This window comes from Dermacentor albipictus, chromosome 1 (genome assembly GCF_038994185.2).
Source record: "Dermacentor albipictus isolate Rhodes 1998 colony chromosome 1, USDA_Dalb.pri_finalv2, whole genome shotgun sequence".
NCBI classification, from domain to species: Eukaryota; Metazoa; Arthropoda; class Arachnida; order Ixodida; family Ixodidae; genus Dermacentor; species Dermacentor albipictus.
The window spans coordinates 303,180,495-303,200,344 of record NC_091821.1 but is presented as its reverse complement, the minus strand read 5'-3'; the positions used below and the strand labels follow the sequence as shown (position 1 = coordinate 303,200,344).

At 47.5% G+C, this 19,850-nt stretch overlaps 2 protein-coding genes across 13 annotated transcripts in view; one reads left to right on the top strand and one right to left on the bottom strand.

The window, feature by feature from the left end:
* The window catches only part of LOC135920909 (kinetochore protein Spc25-like), an 80,467-nt gene that overhangs the window by 45,216 nt on the left and 15,401 nt on the right, over positions 1-19,850 (top strand). The window contains exon 7 of one of the 3 annotated variants that reach the window (XM_065455183.2): positions 11,243-11,381. The exons of 1 other annotated variant lie outside the window; for it this stretch is intronic. In XM_065455183.2, the coding sequence (XP_065311255.1) occupies positions 11,243-11,311 (69 nt within the window). In that variant the 3' untranslated portion in view covers positions 11,312-11,381. Of the gene's footprint in view, positions 1-3,759; positions 3,883-11,242; positions 11,382-19,850 lie in introns of those variants that run through there. One more of the 3 variants, XM_065455182.2, reaches the window with a different exon arrangement.
* Nost (Nostrin) overlaps positions 2,612-19,850 on the bottom strand; it is an 86,137-nt gene continuing 68,898 nt past the window's right edge. For all 10 annotated transcript variants that reach the window (XM_065455173.2, XM_065455179.2, XM_065455178.2 and 7 more), the window contains one exon: positions 2,612-3,403. In XM_065455173.2, coding sequence (XP_065311245.2) covers positions 3,285-3,403 — 119 coding nt within the window. In that variant the 3' untranslated portion in view covers positions 2,612-3,284. The remainder of the gene's footprint in view (positions 3,404-19,850) is intronic.

The following is a 19,850-nucleotide window of genomic DNA, read 5'->3' as shown; positions in this document are numbered from 1 at the left end:
TGCTGCAAAGTTTGTGCATGGTGCACATAGGCATATATATATGTTTAGACAAAATTGTCTAAATTGTGGGGTCTGATGTGGGATTCTCACACCGTACTCTTGGGACAAAGGAACGACAACACAGTAGTGCAAACAATCACAAGGGCATTTATTGCACCTTTCATACATCAATGCCTGCTAGCCGAGTTGCTATCCACAAAACATGCCGATGGGCGCGCGACAAATCTAGAAGTCCGACTCACCGCGTCCTCGCGAGCGAATATGTTCGCTCCATGCTGGATCCCAACGCCTGGTCGTTCGCGTGTATAGTCACGCGAATCGTGGCGCGTTCGAAGGCGGCCACGCAAGGCGGTCTCGCAGAAGCATGGGTGGCGCGCACGCGGGAGACGTCCCCGCCGTGCATCGACCCGCCGGGAAAGAGCCGCGCTGCACGTGCGGCACGGCCGTCCCGCTGGCTGTCTGGAACCCAAGAGAGCAAGCGCCTTCCTTTCGGCGCCCAAGTAACCTCGCGGCGTTAGCAGCGCAACACTCGCGCCATCTCTCGGACTGCGCCTGTACCATTCCGACCGCCGCATGTGCGGCGAAGCCGCACTACAGGAGACGCGCTATGCGGGAAAAACATCAGGGGAGGCGCGAGGGTCGCGCATCCCCACAAAATATATATGGCGTGGGTGCAATTCTGCATTGATGGTAAGCAGACAAGTGCAGCCTGTGCTGTTAAAAAGTAATATTTTGTCTATCAAGCCGATGATCCTGTAGCTCATGTTTTCTGAATTGTTGAATTATTTCTACGATAATAGCTACATGCTTTCGTGGTTTTCTGTCCAACTGACTTGGTCATATATAAGTCAAGACTTTTTCTTAGCCAAGCCAAGCTAAGATGGTAGGATATGCCAGTATAGCCAACTTCTGTTAATTTGACCCTGAGGGGACCGATGAAATGAATAGCAATATGTGCCGTAATGTGCTCAAATCTTAATTGATTATTTTTGTTAGCTGATTTTGCATCTCGATTTCTTGTGCAAACAATTTTTGCCGCTCCAAGTATTTCAGCTCAAGGATTGCAATTGTGAAATCTGCCACAAGTGATTTTTAAAGAATTCTCTATAGTCTAAAAAAACATCCTGTGTAGTGGACAAGTCCTTGGAATGCTTAGAAAACTTCTAGGTATACTGTATTTTAAACATTTTACTGCTGTAGTAGTGTTGGCGTTTGAACAGTGAAGTCTTCATATAAAGTTGGTGAAACTCTACAGACAACTTTTACGGTTTTGCTGTCGTCTGTTTTTTAAAATGCTAATGGTGTGATCAGGCTGTTGAAAATTATATGCAGCTCTCTGTTTGAAGACTGCATTGTTCTAAAACATCATCGCAGTTATCTTACACATATTATTTTAGAAAACGAAACGATAGAAAAGTTGGGCCAGACCCTCATATGACCTGTCAGAAAAAAGAAGTAAAGAAGTTTCATATTTTGACTGCACTCATGGCCTGAGGTTAGCAGATAGTGCAAGGCTTCTTGGTGTTTGCTGCACATGGCATTGTTCTAAACAATGTGCATATACTTGTTGGATGCAAGTAAAAAAAAACTCAGCTGGAAGTCAGTGTGTATGTTGTCGTCTTGAACTTGTGTACATTTCTCACATATCCCCCCCCCCCCCCCCCTTGTTATGTGCTAATAATCTTCTTTCACTTAATACGCGCAGAGGAACTCTCAGTGCAGTGTGTCTCTATTTAAATAAAATGCAGTTTCACCCAAAAGACGAAGCATTGATTGCAATAGCAAATTAGTAGACAGCTATATGAAGTAAGGGTAGTAGCTTTATCAGCCATATAATCTTGTAGACATTCGCTTACTAACTAAATTAGCAAGCATGGTGTCACACGCACACAAGCAAACATGAACACATTTCACTCAATGACTGTGGATACTTGCTGTCAAAACACGAGTGAGGAAGCACGGCAGTAGCAGCGCGCAAATTGACCTTCACGCTGCCTCTCGCTTCAATGCAAACCAAGCGGTGAAAACACAGCACACACAAAGCTGTCGGCATTTGGCAATCTCTGTCCCCATTGCAGATTGCTTTCAAGATATGGTCCACATGGCCGCGCCATACGCGGCAGCCGCAGGAGTAGAATGCCCCCCCCCCTCCCTCCCTTGCACGCACAAGATTCCACCCTTGCACACTTTCACTCGCACATACAGCATACAGTGCACGGTGATGATGTTATCGCCCTTGGACTTTGTATTGAAACTGATCACAGAAATACACCTGGAGTGGCATTATAATTGCTATTGCAGTAAAATGAAAGTATCACTTGGGAATGTGCTATACGTCCTACGTACAGGTGACATGCCTGCAATAAGCTTTTGCCCTATTGTGTTGCATCCTTCATGAAGTAAATTTATAACAAAAGTCAAGCATCTGTGCAGCTTCTCTTCTTTTCTTGCTTTGCACTAGTGCCATAAATATCTAGATTTTAATGAACTTGCTAAACAAGTTCCTTTGTTTCACATCTCCTAAAGTCTGTGTTTAACCCAAGGAAAGGTGCACTCAGATCTTGCAAAGATTTTCATGGTGCACAGCTTGAGAAAAAGTAAAGTATCAGTACCACTTTGGCCCCAACACCATGAGACAGTCTTTAATTTCTCCACATTATGATACAAGCTCTAAATTCCACAAAAACGGACTTAGATATATCTTGTCAAACATGCAGCTAGCCCAAAAATGGCCAACTGCAGCATTGGTGGTGAAAAGTGTATTTTACATGTCTGTGGTCATCAGGGCCCATCTTTCCACTCTGTCACTTGTGAGTTATTGAACTCAGTCATGGTACTAAAGGATGACTGGAAGACACACAAGAAAGAGGATCTGCCGCTTACAAGTCTAGCTCTGCTGCTGATGAGCAGCATGGAGTAACTCGCGCTGTAGGTTGTGCAGTGGCCACTGAGGGAAAACATCAGGGTTGTAAAGCCTGGCTGACATGCTGTTCGAGACAAACATATTTGCCTGGATCAACACTCTCGTGGAACACCGATATCTTCAGTTCTCGTGAAGAACACACTGGGTTAGAACCATACAGTTTTTGTCAGCACTTATGCAATGCTTGTCTGTAGGGTCAAGCATCTTTCAGAGTGAATTCCACAGTGACATAAGTGCACCTGCTCACAAGTGCCTTTCATGACGTCTGCTTGAGCAGCATTGCAATAAGAGAGGAAATAAAGATACAGCTCCATGTGGCACCAAATGTTTCAGTGGTCCATCAAAAGATGTCGTTGACTCTCTATCCGGGCTTTGGACCAAGCTCCTGGACATAGCTGGCGGGAAAGACGCCCCAGTGGCCATCTTTCTCGCCGTGCCACCAGCCATCTTCAGCACGGCTATGCACTGTCACCAGGTCACCTGCATACACACACATACCACATTTAGCTGCAGCCAAAAAGCATGCAAGTCTTGCATTATCAGATCAACTAAAATGGCCAGACTTGCACATGACAGTGGTGCTCACAGAATGGTTTGCTCATTGTTTTACACTGTGCATAAACTTCAAGACTGTGTTGAATGACATTTGCTTTGACACTTTTGACAGCACAGTAGCAGGTGTGGATATGGTGTTTGTACTAACACCAATAGTACCTGTGCCATTCATAAATGAATGAATAAAGCATTTTATTGCAGAGTACAAGAGGAAATTTGTGCTGCATGCAACAAAACTGTGCTCTTAATAGATCAAAACCTTCGTTGCACTTCTTTTTCAGACCATGGTTCACAAGGCAAAACCTGGCAATGTGCAGCTATTTCTAAAACAGTATTTTTTCTCTGCTTCTGCAGTTACTCCACGCAGTTTTGCTTCCCCAAATTGTTGAGTACAGTGGTGTCGACAGGAGCTTGATGTCTGGAAGTATTGCCAAACCTCCTAAGTGTAGATCACCCAAGTATCGCTGCCATACTTATACATGTGTAGTGGAACATATGCATGTTGTGATTGCTGGGACTTGGGAGAAAGCAACCATGTTGTTGGTAACGTGCACGGCACATTGAGATCGATGTCGTTTTCATTGTGTGAGCGTGTGTGACGTGAAAAGTTAGCTTGTGTGCTACAGGATTTTCGAGTTGAGCCTAAGGATGCCTAAGGAAAGGAGGCCTTTCACATGCACACCTTGTGAAATACAGGCATCCCAGAGAATAAGCACCTTGGATGCTTTATGATGATGTGCACTTAGCTTATTACTTTGCTGTCTCCTGTTAGGCTGCTTCTTCATACACGATTTTTCTTTCTCTTTCTTGGCCATTTTTTCTCACAGAACCTACTTTCTGTCAAGACACACAATTCATGCGTATTCAAAAAAGTCAGCAGACCACAGCAGTCTCTTTTCTTGAAACTTGCCTGCATAATTGACACATCTGGTTGTGCATGCAAATTTTCATTGTGCTGCAATACGCTGCTAAGCTTTTCCCATTGCACCAGATACTGGTGAACGTCTTGCATGTCGAATTAGAAAATTCGTAATGTTGGGAAACTGGTTAGGCTTATTTATGCCAAACTGCAAACAAGATTCAACGAAGCTGCCACTGCTTTTTAGAATACATGTTTCACTTTTGTGTTATGACCTATTCTTCTGAAAGAGGGATCAACCTTTTCTTTTTATGTACTGCTGTCAATTTGGAGAAGTTGATGAGAATTGCATTACTGAACAAACATACCACTTCACTGTTCTACTAATATAACTTTCCTGGGAGAAGCAAAGCCAGTGTACTCTCGTTCAGCTTGCTTTGGTAAAGATGCACATTTGTAGAGGTGTGCGAATAGTCATTTTTGAGGCTGAACGAAATACCAAGTGGTGCCAGAAGTGAATTGAATACTTGTTTGCAAACTTGAGTCATTACATTGCACATCAGTATGAAGCATCATTTATAATAAAAACAAATGCAGCATTAGGAACAAATAAACAGTGTTTACACGCTTGGGGACTCTTTGGACTGTACATGGTCATGCATTATCAGATCGCAATTTAAAACTGCAGCCTTGTGGGCCAGTTAGTGAACGCGCATACGTTCGAGGCAAAATGAGATATGGGTGTCATTTTTGGCAACGGCAGACCGAAAAACAATAGACGTTGGCATGGTTGGAATGGTCGGAACCTAGTTGGAATGGTTGTAGCTCATAAGTAGTACACCGAGATTTAATTTAGAAGAAAACACCCAGGTGCAGCAAGCGTAAATTGTACTGAATGATACCAACTGCCGAATGTTGTGTACGTGTGAATGATTGCAGCTTAGCTGGAAGAGTCAGGCTCTATGTTTAACCCATTCATACGCAAATAAATTATGTTGATTGAAAACTTACTTTAACTGCATTTCTTGCATATTTAAAATCATAAGAGGCTTACAGCTGCAGAATAGATGAATTTTCATTTGTTTAGAGAGTTTTGTCAAGTTTACAGAACATGGACTCTCTGTGAAAAGTCACTACAGGAACATTACATGTGAGAACACAAGCTTGGAAATCACCTGTACAGGCACTCAAAAATTACGCCTGGTGCGACACAATGTGAACAACCATGAAAGGAATGCACCCACTACATGCAACTACATCCTTGCAACGAGAAACTATGCACAACCGTCTACCTTCCCACTTGTTTTACTAAAACATTTTGAGCCGGTTATTCAAGCTAGCAAGACGATTCCAATTAAAACATTTTCAAGATGCATGCGACACATTTTAAATATTGTTACGGAAGGATAAAAGAAGAGGAAGGAAGAAAAAGATCGTGAGACACTGACTGCTGCGTGTTGTTGCTGGTCAGCCATTCAACTACTCTGACTCTGCTTGCATATATATTGTAAATACAGTCTTTTTATACTTCCAACATCCCCATTATATATTGGTGGGAGGTGCTGGGTACCACGGCTCGAACCGGAGCTCCGCACTGGACGTTGCATCACCATCTTCACCATGAATGACGGTGAGCACGTGGGATCAAAGTCGTTGCCGCCTCCAACGTCAGCGTCACCAGCTACGTCGCTATGCCCTTCAGTTGTGGTTGTGCAACGCAAGAATCCTGGAACTTTCTGCGCGACCGATGGCGCCGATGTTGAAGAGTGGGCGGCCATGTGCAAACGCATGAGTGGAATTAACAGATGGGACCCTACGCTTATGCTTGCTAACCTGTTGTTCTACCTAAGAGGCACGGCAAGGGTGTGGTACAAAAACCACGAAGAGGAGCTAACCAGCTGGGACCAATGCAAAGAGAAGTTGACAGAGTTGTCTGGCAAACCAGCCGGCCATAAAATTGCCGCAAAGCAGGAACTGGCCTCCCGTGTCCAATCCCCAATGAAGTTCTATGTCTTGTACATCCAGGACGTGCTGGCGCTTTGTCGTACAGCCAATCACGACATGACAAGCTGCGAAGGTCAGGCACTTGCTGAAGGGAATTGCTGACGACACCTTTAATCTGCTCATGTGCAAAAGCTGCTCTACAGTTGATGCTATCTTCAAAGAGTGTCGACAATTTCAGCAGGCCAAAAGCCGAGTCATCCTACAACCATTTGCCACACTTTTCAATACTGCCGCAACGTCGACGTGTGAAGATCAGCCCACACAGCAGCATGCTTCGTCATCAGAGGACGTGGTGCGAATCGTTCGACTTGAACTGGACGCGATGGCGCCCGCAGCTTTCCGTTTGCTTAGCCCTGATGCTACCCCCTTTGAGTCCCCCTCGTAGAAGCCATTATTCTCCAGGAACTTGAAAACATTGGCCTACATTCTGTCTGTGCTGTCACCAACCCCAGAGCCAACTAACGACCTTCAATTTTCACTCCACCCCAACATTTCCCTCTGCGGTATTGCAACCCGACTGAGTGGAGAACTGCGGACGACCAGCCAATATGTTTAACTTGTCGCCGCATTGGTCATGTCGCCCGATACTGTCGCTACTCGTGGCCCTCAACACACCACACGCCGACCAACCTGCGCCGTTTTGATGAAAATGCCTGCAATGTTTCGGCCACTGCCAAGTCTAAGAGTGCCGACAACTCTGCAAGGAACACATTGTACAGTCGCTCACCATCGCCACGCGGACACCAGTCTGGTTCACTGCAGCCATGTCGCCTTTCATTTTCTGTGGCTTTTGGCCGCACCCTTTCAGAAAGTTAAGAAATGCATCCCTCGAAGGTGGTGTTGCATTGCCTGCCACCACAGCAAATCCTCTGTCTGTGCCCACAAAGAGAATTGTAATTTACATTAAAATAGACAGTGTACCTGTCCAAGCACTCGTCGACACTGGAGCCCACGTGTATGTCACAAGTGCTAGCCTACGTAGACGTTTATAAAAGTCCTCACCCCAAGCAGCTGCCCAAGTGCTTCGTGTGGCCAATGGCGGCGTGCTGGTTGTTCTTGGAATGTGTACTGCGCTTTTAACCCTTTCGCTGTCACGGACGTACCGGTACGTCATCGCGCTTACCCCCCACAGTGTCACTGACGTACCGGTACGTTCTCTATCGTGCGTTCAAAATTTCGCGCCTGAGTGCGAAGCTGGCGCTCCTGGATTGGCCACGCCATCTGTTGACTCTTTCTACAAGATCGTATATTCGCCTCGAGCTGTGTTAGTCCATGTATTGAAGAGTACGGTGCGACTGCACTCCCCACTTTCTCTTTGTTGAGTGGCGCGGTGGCTCCGTGTTTGCTGGATCATGCGTCGCGCGCGTGTGGTTATGGGTTCAAGGGTTGTTCTGCCATCTCCGCTGGTTTGAAGGTTTTTATTTTTCTTCTGTTGGTGTGGTTGGTCTGCCTGCTACGGCACGTCAAGTTCAGGCGCACGTGCCGTTGCCTCTCCGAAAAGAGTGACTCGATTGCTGCTTTCGCTCTCTCGCCACACACTCGCTTCCGGCTTGCAGCAGTAAACGTAAAGCCCTTTGAACTTTGTTTAGCCTTTTTCCATCTCCCTCTCTCTTCTTGATCACGTAACGTCCCATTTATCTCCTTTGTGCGTGCGACTGAAAGCGCATCCTCCCTGCGCGCGGGACCTTCGGCTGCTCATTGGAGCAGTGGCTCAATTCCGATTCAGAATACGAGCCGAGCTCGAACTCGGTCAGAGTCGCATGCGAGGAAGAGGGTTCGGCATTGTCAGATTCGGATGTTGAATGGATTTTATAGTCAGACTGATGATGATGATGATGTTTACTAACAACAGCTGCAGAACACTGAAATGTGCATATTGCATTGACTATGTTATTTGTATACCAATTATAATCAAAAATAAATTGCTATGTTCATTCCCTGTTATGCTCGTTCCCTGAAACCAAGCCGACACTGAGGGTGCGTCACGGCCAGAAAGGTCCGACAGTGAAAGGCTTAAGTATAGCCAGCCACCCTACTTCTGTTCTCTCTTCTGTGATCGACAACTGCCCTCACGACGTTATTGTTGGATTGGACTTTTTATCTAATCATCCTGCTCTCATCAAATGTGCAACCGGTGTTCTTCAGTTGGAACTGCCTCAATTCGCCGACGCTCCGAGCACTGCCACACTGCACTTGTGCTCGCTTCACGATGTGTATCTGTCACCCGAAGCAGTCACTTACGTCACTTTTACCACACAGCTACAGGTTCCCGACGGTGATTATATCCATCGCCCCATCGTCGACATGCTTTTGAACCGGAACGTTGCTATTCTGCATACGCTTGTCACGGTTACTAATGACGTCATTCTACCACTTCTGAATTTCAGCCTGTGCCCTCAAGTGCTTCCAGCTGGCGTGTTCTTGGCCAGCGCTTCTAGTGCTTCTTAATTTGACATTGAGAGTCTGAATGCCGAAAGTGGTTTATTAGCACCAGTTGCAGCTCACAGCTCTGGTTCCTTAATGGGTGACCTCGCAAAAATGATTGCACCTGACCTCACTTCTCCACAGGCCACGAACAAACATCTGCTGCTCGAATTATACAGTGACATTTTTGATTTCGGCAACAGGTCTTTAGGCCAAACATCTGTTCTTCATCACCGTATAAACATTGGAGACACGAATCCTATTCGTCGGCGTCCCTATCATATATCGCACGCTGAATGTAGAGTCATCCAATCAGAAGTGGACAAAATGCTCCGGAAAGGGGTCATCGAACCATCAGCCAGCCCTTGTGAAAAAGAAAGCTGGTACCTTGCATTTTTACGTCAATTGCTGCCACTTAAACAAGATCACACGAAAAGACATCTACCTACTACCACACATTGATGACACCTTGGAGTGCTTGCACCGAGCTAAATACTTCTCGTCCATTGATCTTTGATCTGGCTACTGTCAGATTTCAGTTGATGAATTGGACCGCAAGAAGACGGCCTTCATCACGCCGGGTGGTTTCATCATCATCATCAGCCTTGTTACGCCCACTGCAGGGCAAAGGCCTCTCCCATGCTTCTCCAACTACCCCTGTCATGTACTAATTGTGGCCATGTTGTCGCTGCAAACTTCTTAATCTCATCCGCCCACCTAACTTTCTGCCATCCCCTGCTACGCTTCCCTTCCCTTGGAATCCAGTCCGTAACCCTTAATGACCACCGGTTATCTTCCCTCATGACATGTCCTGCCCATGCCCCTTTCTTTTTCTTGATTTTAACTAAGATGTCATTAACTCGCGTTTGTTCCCTCACCCAATCTGCTCTTTTCTTATCCCTTAATGTTACACCCATCATTCTTCTTTCCATAGCTCGTGGCGTCGTCCTTAATTTAAGTAGAACCCTTTCGTAAGCCTCCAAGTTTCTGCCCCGTACCTGAGTACTGGTAAGACACAGCTATTATACACTTTTTTCTTGAGGGATAATGGCCACCTGCTTTCATGATCTGGGAATGCCTGCCAAACGCACCCCAGCCCATTCTTATTCTTCTGATTATTTCAGTCTCATGATCCAGATCCGCGGTCACTACCTGTCCTAAGTAGATGTATTCCCTTACCACTTCCAGTGCCTCGCTACCTATCGTAAACTTCTGTTCTCTTCCGAGGCTGTTAAACATTACTTTAGTTTTCTGCAGACATATGTGAGACCCACCCTTCTGCTTTGTGTCCCCAGGTCAGTGAGCATGCATTGCAATTTTTCCACTGAGTTACTAAGCAAGGCAATATCATCAGCGAATCGCAACTTAATAAGGTATTCTCCATTAATTCTTTATCCCCAATTCTTCCCAATCCAGGTCTCTGAATACTTCCTCTAAACACGTTGTGAATAGCATTGGAGAGATCGTATCTCCCTGCCTGACGCCTCTCTCTATTAGGATTTTGTTGCTTTCTTTATGTAGGACTACGGTGGCTGTGGAGCCACTATAGATATCTTTCAGTGTTTTTACATACAGCTCGTCTACACCCTGATTCCGTAATGCCTGCTTGACTGCTGAGGTTTCGACTGAATTAAACGCTTTCTCGTAATCAATGAAAGCTATATATAAAGGTTGGTTATATTCGGCACATTTCTCTATCACCTGATTGATAGTGTGAATATGGTCTATCGTTCAGTAGCCTTTACGAAATCCTGCCTGGTCCTTTGGTTGACAGAAGTCTAAAGTGTTCCTAATTTTATTTGCGGTTACCTTAGTAATTACTTTGTAGGCAACAGACATAACCTGATCAGTCTATAATTTTTCAAGTCTTTGGCGTCCCCTTTCTTATGGATTAGGATTATGTTAGCGCTCTTCCAAGATTCCGGTATGCTCAAGGTCATGAGGCATTGTGTATACAGGGTGGCCAGTTCTTCTAGAACAATCTGCCCACCATCCTTCAACAAATCTGTTGTTACCTGATCCTCCCCAGCTGCCTTCCCCCTTTGCATAGCTCTCAAGGCTTTCTTTACTTCTTCCAGCGTTACTTGTGGGGTTTCTAATTCCTATAGACTATTCTCTCTTCCATTATCGTCGTGGGTGCAACAGGTACTGTATAAATCTCTATAGAACTTCTCATCCATATTAGTAATGATATTGCCGGCTTTGTCTCTTACCGCATACATCTTATTCTTACCTATTCCTAGTTTCTTCACGGCTTTTAGGCTTCCTCCGTTCCTGAGAGGATGTTCAATTCTATCCATATTATACTTCCTTATGTCAGTTATTTTACGCCAGGTGGTTTATATCAGTTCAAAGTCATGCCCTTTGGCCTATGCGATGCTCCTGCAACGTTTCAATGTATGATGGAGTTTGTTTTGCGAGGCTACAAATGGACCACCTGTCTTCGTTACATTGATGACGTATTGTTTTTTTTCCAGCGTTCGGCAGACACCTTACCCGACTCGCTGCCATTCTTGCGGTCTTCCGGAAAGATGGCCTCCAAGTGAACTCCACAAGGTGTCCATTCGGACGCCGTCAGATCACCGTGTTCGGACACTTCGTTGACGCATCTTGTGTCCGACCAGACCCAAAAAAAGTTTGCGCCGTTCAGTTTCCAGTGCTTCTGTCGTGCGCTGCTTCATCGGCCTGTGTTCTTACTTTCGCCATTTAGTCGAAAAACTTTGCCAGCATTGCTTGGCCTTTTACAGATCTAAAAAAGAACATGCCATTCTCATGGGGCCCTAAACAGGCTCATGTGTTCCCGGCTCTCATCGGGTTTCTAACTTGCCCACTTTGATCCATCTGCACTGACTGACGTCCACACTGACGCAAGTGGCCACGGCACCGGCACTGTTCTGACCCAACATCTGAATGGTATCGAGTGCCTGATAGCTTACACCAGCCGCCCGCTGTCCCCTCCCGAGAAAAATTACTTTATCACTGAGTGGGAGTGCTTGGCTTTAGTTTGGGCTGTCGCCAAGTTCCGGCCATATTTGTGCGGCTGCGCGTTTTCGGTCGTTACCGACCACCACGCCCTCTGCTGGCTGGCCTCCCTCTGGGACCCAACAGTATGGCTTGGTCGCTGGGCTTTGCGGCTCTAGGAATTTTCATTCATTGTCAACTACAAGTCTGGACGTCTGCACAAGGATATTGACTGCTTCTCTCATGACCTTGTGGATCCTCCTGATCCTGTTGTGCATGATCCGGTGACCTGCATTATGGCTTTTAATGACACGACCGACATGCGTGCTGTGCGACAGTGCGATGAATCCTTACAGTTCATCATCACCGGAGTGCAATATGGTCGCACCGATGGCACGTGCCGCATGTTCGTGCTGCACGACAGCATCTTCTACCACCGAAATATCAACCCTCATGGCCCTGAGTTGCTCCTTGTCCTTCATCATCTGCAATCCATTGCTCTTGAACAACTTCACGATGCACCGACAGCGGGATACCTTGGAGTTTTGCATACATATGACCGCATACGACGCCAACTCTTGGCCAGGCCTCTACCGCTCTGTGCGTCGTTATGTCTCAACTTGCGAATTGTGTCAGCGCTGGAAGACATCTCCCCTACCACCTATCGGACGACTTCATCCAATTGAAGTTCCCTCTAAGCCTTTCTTTTGTATAGGCCTTGACCTGCTTGGCTCTTTTCTGATGGCGACTCGCGGGAATAAGTGGATTGCCTTCACTACTGATTACACGACTCGCTACGCGATAACAAAGGTGTCGCTGACTGGTTGTGCAACACACGTCACTGATTTTCTCCTCCGCGACTTCATTCTCCACCACGGTGTACCTCAACAAGTGCTTACAGACCATGGCCGCTCGTTTTTGTCTCGTTTTGTCAACCTGTCCACCGCCCATCACCCGCAAACAAACGGCCTTACCAAACGCTCACAGAGGTGCTGTTGATGTACATTTCGAATGATCACCCAACTGGGAAGGCATGCTGGCCTACGTGACATTCACATATAAATCGTCCCAACATGACACTGCAGGATGTCATACCTGCCAACTCTCCCGATTCGCCCCGGCGACTCCCGATTTTTTACTGAACTTTCCAATTGTACGATCGCTGTCATATATCTTGCGAAAAGTGGTCTCTGTTCGCGCAATAATGGTTTTTGCGAAACCGGCACCACGGAATCTACAGCCACGTCATAATCGTCAGCATCACCAACAACAGCCGCACTAGCACCGTCGGTATCATCAACTAAGCAGCCGTCTACGGTGCCTAGTAAGCCGACCAAAGCCAGAGCCAATGTAGCTCTTGCATTTCATGCATGCCTTCGTCCATGGTGCATCTTGTTGCTGCTGCTTGGTTCTTTATTCTATACTGCTTGTGTGTATGATTAGTGTTGGCTAGGCCGTGTGTGCGGTTCACCGTCTAAAGTTACAATCCTCGTGTGCTTGATGCCATGGCGCTGTCAAAGCCCAAGAAAAAATGTATTTGCAGAAGATTTTGCGATCTTATACTTCTGAATTTCCGTGCTTTTTGACATCAAGAAAAAAACATTTTGTACAATGTGTAGATGTGATGTCAGCGTGTCTCACGGTGGCAAAGGCAGCTTGAAACTACATGTTTCCACAGCAAGCATCAAAGCTATGTTCACACCGCTCAGCCACAAAACAACATAGTGAACTTTCTCTGGAACAACTGCGACGACAGTGTCATACGTGTGGAGTGCCTGTTTACAGGATTCTTCGTCGAACACGACCTACCCCTTAGTTTCAGTGACCATGCTTGGCGTCTTCTACAGAAAATGTTTCTGAAATGAGATGAGGCGAAATGTTATGGATGTGGACGCAACTCTGAAATGCAACTCTAAAGGACGCGGAGGTGGCCAACCTGAAATTTATTTCACAGGCATCGCTCTCGAGTCTTCTTTTCTTTATTTAGAGTTTCCTTCAGCTGCTGCCCAGAGATTCCAATGAATCTGCAGAAGACGCTTTAGATGCTCTCGAAGCTGAGTTTGCCACACTACAGGCGCACAGTCTTCAAGAGGACATTCTGAATGGAGAAACGTGGGACGTGCAGTGGTCTATGGTTGGAAAAATGAAAAACGCTGATGGAAGACATGTTTCACTGAGTTGCTAAGGTGATGTTCGATTTACTTGTGATAGTGCATAGCAAGGCAGAGTGTGAGAGGATTTTTAGCACGGCGCAAGAAACTAGGACTGAATATTGCTCATCAATGTACAACACAACCCTCCAACACCGGCTGCTAGTGAAGGGCCGTCAGTCTGGACTATGTTTTGAGCAAAGCTACTCGGACAAATTTTTGAAGTGAGCAAAAGTCTGCTACTGCAAGGTCCCTGCAGAAGGACTCATCGAACACTGCCTGAAAGTTTGAACACCTCCCCCCCTCTCCCTTTGGCGCGAATAAAAAGTCTCCCTATTTTTTTATCTCGCCAGGTTGGCAGGTATGGGATGTTCACCTTTTTACCTTTTGTATGGTCGTGGCCCCACATTGCCATTTGACATTATCCTCCATTCTGTGCCTCATGTTGCAACTGAGTGTGCTCTTGAAGTCATAGATTGCACTCACAAGCCATGTCAAGTCACCCAATCTCGTTAATTAGCCTCACAGCATATACAGAAAGAGCGTTATGACCGGTGCCATCGCGTTAAGTTTGCCCCAGGTGCTTGGGTGCTCCTTTGGTCACCATGTCGTCGGGTCGGCCTCTCCCAGAAGCTTCCATCTCGCTACAAAGGGCCTTATGAAGTCCTACATCAAGTTAACGACGTCAATTATGAGATCTCGCCATTACAGTTTTATCCATTCTCTAGTCCGATGCCTATTGACATTGTGCACGCTTCGCGGTTGAAGCCATACTTCGATCGCGATTCTTCACCTAACATGTGCTGAGACAGTGCTTCAGCACCTGGTGGTCCTGTTATGGAAGGATAAAAGAAGAGAAATAAGATTGCGAGACACTGGCTCCTGCATGTTGTTGCTGGTCAGCCATCTTAACTCCTTTGACTCTGCTTGTATATATATTGTAAATACGGTCTTTCTATACTCCCACCATTCCCATGACAATATCATTACTTTCATCAATGCTTTTGCTGTTGACATTCTTTCTTGGCGTACACAGCGTCCTAAAGGGTTAGTTTGCAACTGAACACTTCTGTCCAGTATGGCTGCTAGGATGAAAACCGTTATATTTTGCTTCAATTTTATGTTTAATTGTGCAGTGCTGACAATTTGGAGTATTAGAAGAGTATTCAAATCTGCAGATAGTGACTATTATAGTGTTACGTAGGAAGACGCAGACAAAAAGCTGTATACAAGTATATTTACAAGGGAATATGCTGCACTTGGCCAAGAGGCAACAGCCCGCGCTAGCCTCTAATCGTCGCCGTCGTCTTCTCGCTGCTTGCCTCTTCGTCATTGGAAATACTGTTCCGTAGCACTGCCCCCGGCCGCAAAAGCGCCGTTCCGGAGCAACTAAAGGCCGGACTCGGAAGCAGTGTAGTGGGCCTTGAGCCTACTGACATGCACAATATCACTAGATACCAGAGGAGAGGATGAGGTTGAACTCACAGGAGCAATTTCATACGTCACTTGGCGCAGCACGCGGTAGGGCCCTGTGAATTGCGAAAGGAGCTTTTCTGAAAGTCCGACGTGACGAGAGGGCGACCACAGGAGCACGAGCGCACCAGGCAAAAACCTGTATGTCACGGTGACAGGCGTTGTACTGATGCTGCTGAGTGGTTTGCGAGGCTGTCAGTCGAGCATGGGCAAGCTGGCATGCGTGGTCGGCGAGGGCGATGGCATCGGGTGCATACTCGCTTGTTGAGATCGCAGCAGGAGGAAGTGCCGTGTCAAGGGCCAAGGTCAGTTCGCGACCGTACAGTAGATAAAACGGAGAAAATGTGGCGGTGTTGTGCCAGGAAGAATTGTACGTAAATGTGACGTAAGGAAGGGCAATGTCCCAGTTGTGGTGGACTTGGAAACATACTTGAACAGCATATCGGTAAAAGTACAGTTTAACCGCTCTGTCAGGCCATTGGTTTGAGGATGGTATGAGGTAGTCAGCTTGTGTTGAGTGGAGCAGGAAGGCACAATGTTGGCGATAACTTTAGAGAGGAAGTTACGACCACGGTCAGAAAGCAGCTGTCGCTGGGCGCCATGAAGTAAGATAATGTCACGCAAGAGAAAGTCCGCGACGTCAGTGGCGCAACTGGTAGGGAGAACCCGCGTGATAGCGTATCAGGTGGCGTAATAAGTTGCGACGGCTACCCATTTGTTCCCAGAGGATGACGTGGGAAAGGGACCGAGGAGGTCTAATCCAACACGAAAAAACGGTTTCACAAGGACGGTGATTGGCTGGAGATAACCGGCAGGTAGCGTAGAACGGAGCGAGCGAGACCAGGCCAATAGAAGAGGCGGCGGGCGTGGTCGTATGTGCGGATTACACCAAGTTGCCCTGCAGCAGGTGCGTCATGCATCTCAAAGAGCACAGTCTGTCGTAGATGTTTTGGCACGACAAGAAGATCAGAGTCATCAGGGAGGAAGTTCCTTCGGTACAGAATGCCGCCCTGGAGGACATATCGGCGAACGGATGTGTCGGTAAGTGTAGAGCGCAGACGCTCGATGAGTGCTCGCAGCGACAGGTCTCGGTACTGCTCATCGGCGATGTTAGCAAAGGCAGACACAGAGAAAATGCCGTTGGCGGTAGTACTGTCGGCATCGGCAGGCTTGTTGACTGGGTAGCGAGACAGGCAGTCAGCGTCCTTGTGTAGTCGGCCAGATTGGTAGATAACAGAATACGAATATTCCTGGAGGTCTAAGGCCCAGCGACCAACTCTACTGTAGGATCTTTCAGTGAGCATAACCAGCAAAGCACGTGCTGGTCTGTGACAACGGAAAAGGGTCGGCCTATAAGTATGGGCGGAACTTTGCAACCGCCCAAACTAGGGCCAGACACTCATGCTCAGTGATGGAATAGTTGTGCTCCGCGGGTGAGAGGAGCCTGCTGGCGTAAGCGATAACACGGTCGTGGCTGTGCTGGCGGTGTGCCAGTACTGCGCCAATTCTGTGACCACTGGCATCCGTACGGACTTCGATAGGCATAGAAGGATCGAAATGGGCCAGAATGGGAGGCGTTGTGAGAAGGTCAGTTAGTGTATTTTCGCGATTCTACGCACCCCCCCTCTATTTTCGCGAAAAAGTTAGGAAAAAAGTTTGCATGCGAATCTAAGTGCCCCCCTAATTGTTAGGAAGAGCGCGTAGCCAAGGCTGCCAAATGCGCTTGCTCACTCTGAAATCATTGCTCGGCGGACCTGCAAGCACGCGGTTGATGCCTCTGTTGGATGCGTTTCGCGGACATCTGACCCCGGAGGTTACGACAAAGCTTTGGAACATCAATAGCTACGTGGTTGTGATTCCGGTTGCCATGATGCCAGTGCTGCAACCCCTCGACGTTTCAAGTCCTTGGGTGCGAAATCCTGACGCAAAGAAGACGCCGACGGGAAAGCTGCAGAAAACGTACCCATCAACCATTGCAAAGTGGATTTCGGACGCGTGAAAGAGGGTCCAAGTCGATGTTGTGGTCAAATCATTTAAGGAGTGCTCGATCACAAACAACTTCGACGGAACGAAAGACGACCTGCTGTGGGATACCGAGAGCACTGGTTCAAGTGGTGCGACAATCTCGAGCGGCATTGTAGTGACTGAGCATCCTACACAAGCGGTGGGTTCACTGTCTGCACCGATCTTTATTTTGAATGTTAGCAAAATAAAATGTTATTTCTCGCACCCATCTCGTCGTGATGTCGCAGCGAAAAGAGGGAGGGGGGGGGGTATTCTAGATTTTTCGAATCTAAGCACCCCCCCTCACTTTGGGCATCGCGATCGTGAAAAAAAGGGGGCGCTTAGAATCGAGTAAATACGGTAGATGCGAGAATGCAGAGGCCTCGTTATCGCCCCACTGGAAAGGGGCGTCTTTTTTTCAAAAGCTCGGTTAGTGGTCGTGCTATGGCCGCAAAATTTTTCATGATACGGCAGAAGTACGAAAAAAGGCCGATGAAGCTGCACACATCCTTAACGCACTTCGGAATAGGGAAGTGCGTAACAGCATGAATCTTGCCTGAGTCCGGTTGCACTCGGTTTGCGTCAACGAGATGCCCAAGGACGGTAATCTGGCGAAGGGCAAATTGGTACTTCGATGCATTGAGTTGCAGACCGGCTCGACGAAAAACTTCCAGGACTGCCGAGAGGCACTCGAGGTGCGTAGCAAACGTTGGGGAGAATACTATAACGTTGTCCAAGTAGCACAGGCACGTGGACCTTTTGAAACCGTGAAGAAGGGAGGCCATCATGCGTTCAAAAGTGGCAGGAGCGTTACATAGACCGAACGGCATCACTTTGAATTGATAAAGACCTTCAGGTGCTACAAAAGCAGTCTTCTCGCGGTCGAGATCGTCCACAGCAATCTGCCAGTAGCCGGAACGAAGGTCAATAGAGGAGGAGTAGTGAGCACCGTGGAGGCAGTCAAGGGCATCGTCAATCCAAGGTAGGGGATACACATCCTTTTTGGTAACCCTGTTAAGGTGCCGATAATCCACGGAAAAGTGCGATGAGCCATCCTTTTTTACCAGTACAACAGGTGATGGCCATGGACTACATGACGGTTCAATAATGTTCTTTGCAAGCATTTTGCGAACTTCTGCATGAATAACTTGACGCTCAGCTGGTGACGCTCGATACGGGTGGCGATGAACAGGAGGGGCATCGTCGATATTAATGCGATGTTTAACAGCTGTAGTTTGGGCCAAAGGATGATCGTTAAAGTAAAAAATATTGTGGTAGGGAAACAGAATGCGGTAGAGCTCACGAGCATGCTCGGACGGCATGTCGGGCGCAATCATTTTCTGTAAGTCGGCGATGGTACAAGTTGCTGACTGCGATGGTAGAGGAGGATCGGCTGAATTGTCGTGTACTGCAATAGATGCTACTGAGTGATCCTCGAATGAGCAAAGCTGGGCCAGAGACATCGCGCGTGGCAGCACTTGTGTTGTCAAGCCAGAATTGACCACTGGCAGGCAGACTCAATTCGCCGTAATAGATAAAACGGTATGAGGTACTGTGATCCCGTGTGTAAGTAGGACGTCTTGCATAGGAGCGGCGATGTAGTGACCGTCGGGCACTGGTGGGGATGACACGAAGTCGACGCAAGTCAGTGCCAAAGGTGGCAAGCGAACGAAGTCGACGGAACTGAGGCGACTGGGGTGTGGTTCAGCAGGATCCAGAACAGGCAGGTCAAGGCGGGGAGTACTGGCGGAACAATCGATGATATCAGAATGTGCGAAGAGGAAGTCTAAGCTGAGGATGATGTCACGGGGACAGTGGGCGATGACTATGAATAGCGTGATAGTGGAGCGATCGGCGAAGGAGACGGGGGCGGCACACATACCAATTACAGGGGCTGTTCCGCCGTCAACGAGACGGACAACAGGTGTCGTGGCGGGCGTGATTATTTTCTTCAAGCTGTTACAAAAGTCAGCACTCATAACCTACAAATGCGCCCGAGATCTATAAGAGCAGATACAGAAACACCGTCGACTTGCACGTCAAGAAGGTTCAGATGAGTGGGCAACATCAGTCGAGGATTTGGCGGCGGTGAAAAGGAGCGACGGGGCTGGGGAGAGAGAGATTGTTGTCGTTCGGGCGAAGGTGAATGAGAATAGGGGCGCTTCGGCGCAGGAGAATCAGTGATGCCATTATCGGAGCCTGTGGCATAGGGATGAGAAGGTCCACCTGAAGGGCAAGAGTAGGCAGTATAAGTAAACCGGGTTGGGGAACTCCAGCGACTGTGACAGTGCTGAGGAATGTGCCCGATTCGACAGCAGTGAAAACAAATGGGCTTGTCGTCAGCAGTGTGCCATTCAGATGGGTCGCAGAAACGTGGTGCGTAATAAGATGCAGGACGGGGCAGAGTCGAAGAAGCCGAGTAAGTATCAGGGCGATGGGCCGAGCAGATGGTGTGAAGACCCATGTTTGCGAATTCCTGACGGACAACTGCCCGGAT